Genomic DNA, 3,836 nt, shown 5'->3' with positions numbered 1-3,836 from the left:
ATATGTCCATCTGGAGTATTTGCCTACAGAAGGATGCCATTTGGTCTGTGCAATGCACCTACAACCTTTCAGAGGTGCATGCTCTCTATCTTCTCTGATATGGTAGAGAAATTTCTGGAAGTCTTCATGGATGACTTCTCAGTATTTGGAGACTCATTCAGCTCCTGTCTTGACCATCTAGCACTTGTTCTGAAAAGGTGCCAAGAGACTAACCTGGTTTTAAACTGGGAGAAATGTCACTTTATGGTGACTGAAGGAATTATCCTTGGGCACAAAATTTCGAACAAGAGAATAAAGGTGGATCAAGCTAAGGTAGAGGTAATTGAAAAATTACCACCACCTGCCAATGTTAAGGCAATCAGAAGCTTTCTGGGGCATGCAGGACTCTATAGGAGGATTATAAAATATTTTTCAAAAATTGCAAAACCTCTGAGCAATCTGCTAGCCGCTGATACGTCCGAGGGAGAAGGGTGGATGCTGTTCGCCGTGCCGCCTCCCTGGAGCTCGCCGTCGAGCTACTTCGCAGCGCCGTCCCGTCCATAGAGCCAGAGCTCGCGTCGCCGTTGTTCATTCGCGTTCTGCCGCCGCCGCTTCAAGGGTCTGTCATCGCTGCTGACGTCGCCGAAAGGAGGAGAGCGACCACCACGAAGAGCTGTGTTCCACGCCGCTGTCGCCATCGATCCACGGCCATCACCGCGAGGGTTCCGCCGCCGTCGTTCCAATGCCACCGTTCATGCCCTCTGTTCCCTTCGTCGTTCTGTCCAGCATCACCAGCACTGAAGTCAGCTTCTACCACCATCAAGCTTTGTTGGAGCTGGTGCTGTTTTTGGAGGTTTGGAGTGGAGGCTTGCCCAGTTCTGTCTCTGCTCATGGTTCTCGCAGCAGCCGGAGCCTCCGCCGCCATCAAAGCTGCGTGGATTCGTAATATTGTGTTTACCGCATTTAAATTCTTCAATTACGGCTAATTGAGGTAAGGCATTTTGGCCCTTGCTTCAATTTGAGTTAGCATGGAGTTTCCAGAATTTTTACTGTTATCCTATTTGAATTCACCGTGACCACCTCATGTTGCTGCTAGCCCTGTTTGGCTGCTACTTCTGGAATCCCAGATCGGAGAGGAGAGGAGGCGTTTAACCTTGTCATTGTTGCTGCCATGGAAATAGGTGCTGGAAACTGCTAATGGAGCAGCTGCGTTTAGTGAATTTTCGACGGTTTCGGCTAGTCGAGGTAGGGGATTTAATGTTTTTAATTTAGAATGCCTACAAAGTTATTGGATAAGTGCAAATGGTTAACAAAGGTTAAGAATTTCTTAATTAACATGAATGACTTGAAATGCATGTGGAATTAGTTGGTTGTTCTGATTATTCTGAGCTGTGATTGAATTTAGATGCTGTTGTGAATAATGATTAATTTAGTATAGTTTATTAAATTGAAATTTGCCGAGTTAATTATTGAAAAGCTGTGGTATAGATAACTGATGAATTGAGTTTTGATTATTGCTGTGAATGTAATTAGTTTTGTTGTTATGAGAGACTAATTGATAGAAATAAGCTTGGTTTGAGGTTGTGAAATTTGGAATAAGTTTGATGATGTTTTAGTGCTTCAATTGGATTATTGAATTCAGGTTAAGGCTGCGAATGTCTTTGGGCTTTGTTGTGAGTGTTTGGAGTTGTAATTGATATTGTTTTCTCTTATGTGGATGGAATTGAGTTGAATTATAACTGTAGTTGGTGATTGATTTGATGATTGTGCGTACTGAATGTTGTAAGGGATAGAATAAATGGTGTTACTTTTGTTGCTGAGCTTGCTGGTGTGAATTGATGAGTTATTGTGTGTTTGAATGATGATGAGTGTATATGGAAAATTATGCTTGGCATAGTGTAGAAAAGAAAAGGTTTGATGATGCTTAAGTACTTGACATCGTGTGAATTATTGATTCTCGGCTCTTGGGCTGTGTTGGCAATGAAGACAATTTTGAATAACTGGAAAGAGGTTAAACGTGTGATTTTGGAAGGATTATAAGTTCAAATGTGGTTTTTGATTAGTAAGGTTGTTGAAAATGCTTAAGGCAGAATTTCTGCATACATGACAGTAGAAAGAATCAATTTCTGGGAGCATCCCAGGTTATATACTTGAATGAAACTATTTTTTCATAAAACTTTACTGTGTTTTGAGCATCTCATAAAAAATTCAGAATTTATTGATGAGTATTTTGGGAGAAATGAATTTTTGAAGATTGATGGTTTCTACAGAAAATTCTGTTTCTTTACTGAAGAAGCACCAACTTCCAACTCACTTAACTTTCAATTCTGGTAAGTATTTGAGCTGAAACCAACGGCATTTTCAAGCTTCCTGTGTCCACAATCTTCATTTTAAATTTCATGTCAATATCCTATTTAACCAAGTAGATATGTTGAAAAGAGTATGGATAACTCACTGGATTTTGGAAACCGAATTCTAAAAGGCCTGGCTGTGTTTCTCACTTCATAACTTTTTCATATGACATGGTATTAATCTGGAATTTGATTCAATAAAAAGCTAAAAGAGTCTTGTTTGAGGTCGTAAATTTTGAAAGGCATTGGGTGAAAACTGGATTTTTAAGAAATTTATCAAACTTACTACTTGCTGCTGTTTTTCTGCATTTTCTTAGGAAACAATAACAGAATTATAAGAGAGATGGTACAAGTTTTTATTGTGACCAAATTACCTCAACACCAAGTTTCTTGGAATACTAGTTTATTGAGTTTAATTTTGAAAGAATCCTATGATAAGTGAAAGTTAGTTACGAATTGATGAGGTGAAAGTTGAATTGATGGGTTATGTGGGAATTGTGGATTATGACCGAACTGTTGGCTATTGTAAATTGTGAATTTTCTAACTGATTTGAGAACCTCTTATTTGGTAGTTGTTGAGGAAAGGGGGAGACTTGTTGAGAAAGAGGGAACCCGTAAGGGTGGCTAAGTCCGAGTATTAGGGGAGGTGCTGCCGAAATTTTATAAAATTTGAGAAGTTATTTTAGAAGATTTGGATTTAAAAAATGATTATTTAAGTTTTATTTGATTACTTATAATGAGAGGCTATGTTTTGAAAGGTGTTTAATGAAATTAAAATAAATGATTTTCTTAAGTCTTTTGATAGAGGACTAAACTGAAAAATAGTTTTAAAGTTGGCTTGACTCAAGGTTGCTAAAGCAGAGATTATGAACTGAATTGATGATTGAGATTTTTGCAAATGAATGCTTGAGAAAGTTAAGAAAGGTTTAAGAAAATATGTTAAGGATTCAAAGGGAAAAGAGAATGCGGAACTGATATATGGATTGTTGAGTTTTAGAAAGGAAAATGAAAAGTGATAAAATACGGGAAAATCCCACGAACTGTTAGTTGCTTAACTACGGGAAAAATCCATGAATTGATAATTGGTAAAATTCGGGAAGTACCCACGAACTGAATGATCATTGATCTCGGGGAAAACCTATAGATTGTTATTTGTTTTATATGCGGGAAAAACCCATGGACTGATAATCATTGATTACGGGAATAACCCATGAATTGTATGTTGATCTCGGGTATAGCCCATGAACTGAAGATCAATGTTTGCTGTGTATTGATCTCGGGTATAACCCACGAACTGAAGATCGCTATGTTATTGTGTATTGATCTCGGGTATAACCCACGAACTGAAGATCTCTATTTTGTTTGTGAATTGATCTCGGGGACGCCCACGAACCGAGGATCACTGTTTCCCCTTGTGCGTATATAATGGGGTCGGGCTTCGCGCCGACTGCCGGTAGTCACGAAGGAGTGGTATTCTTACCACCGACACATATGCACTAAGGACAC

General features: G+C 38.9%; 1 protein-coding gene across 1 annotated transcript; it reads left to right on the top strand.

Moving 5' to 3' along the window:
- Positions 1–458: 458 nt before the first annotated feature.
- Positions 459–965, top strand: LOC148552849 (uncharacterized; the record flags this gene model as incomplete). Its single annotated transcript, XM_088493177.1, has 1 exon — positions 459–965. A coding segment is annotated over one exon (507 nt), but the record flags the coding sequence as incomplete, so codon positions are not given.
- Positions 966–3,836: the final 2,871 nt, after the last annotated feature.

This window comes from Arachis ipaensis, chromosome B7, assembly GCF_059453495.1.
Source record: "Arachis ipaensis isolate K30076 ecotype BB chromosome B7, ASM5945349v1, whole genome shotgun sequence".
Taxonomy (NCBI): domain Eukaryota; kingdom Viridiplantae; phylum Streptophyta; class Magnoliopsida; order Fabales; family Fabaceae; genus Arachis; species Arachis ipaensis.
This window is presented reverse-complemented; position numbering and strand designations above follow the sequence as displayed.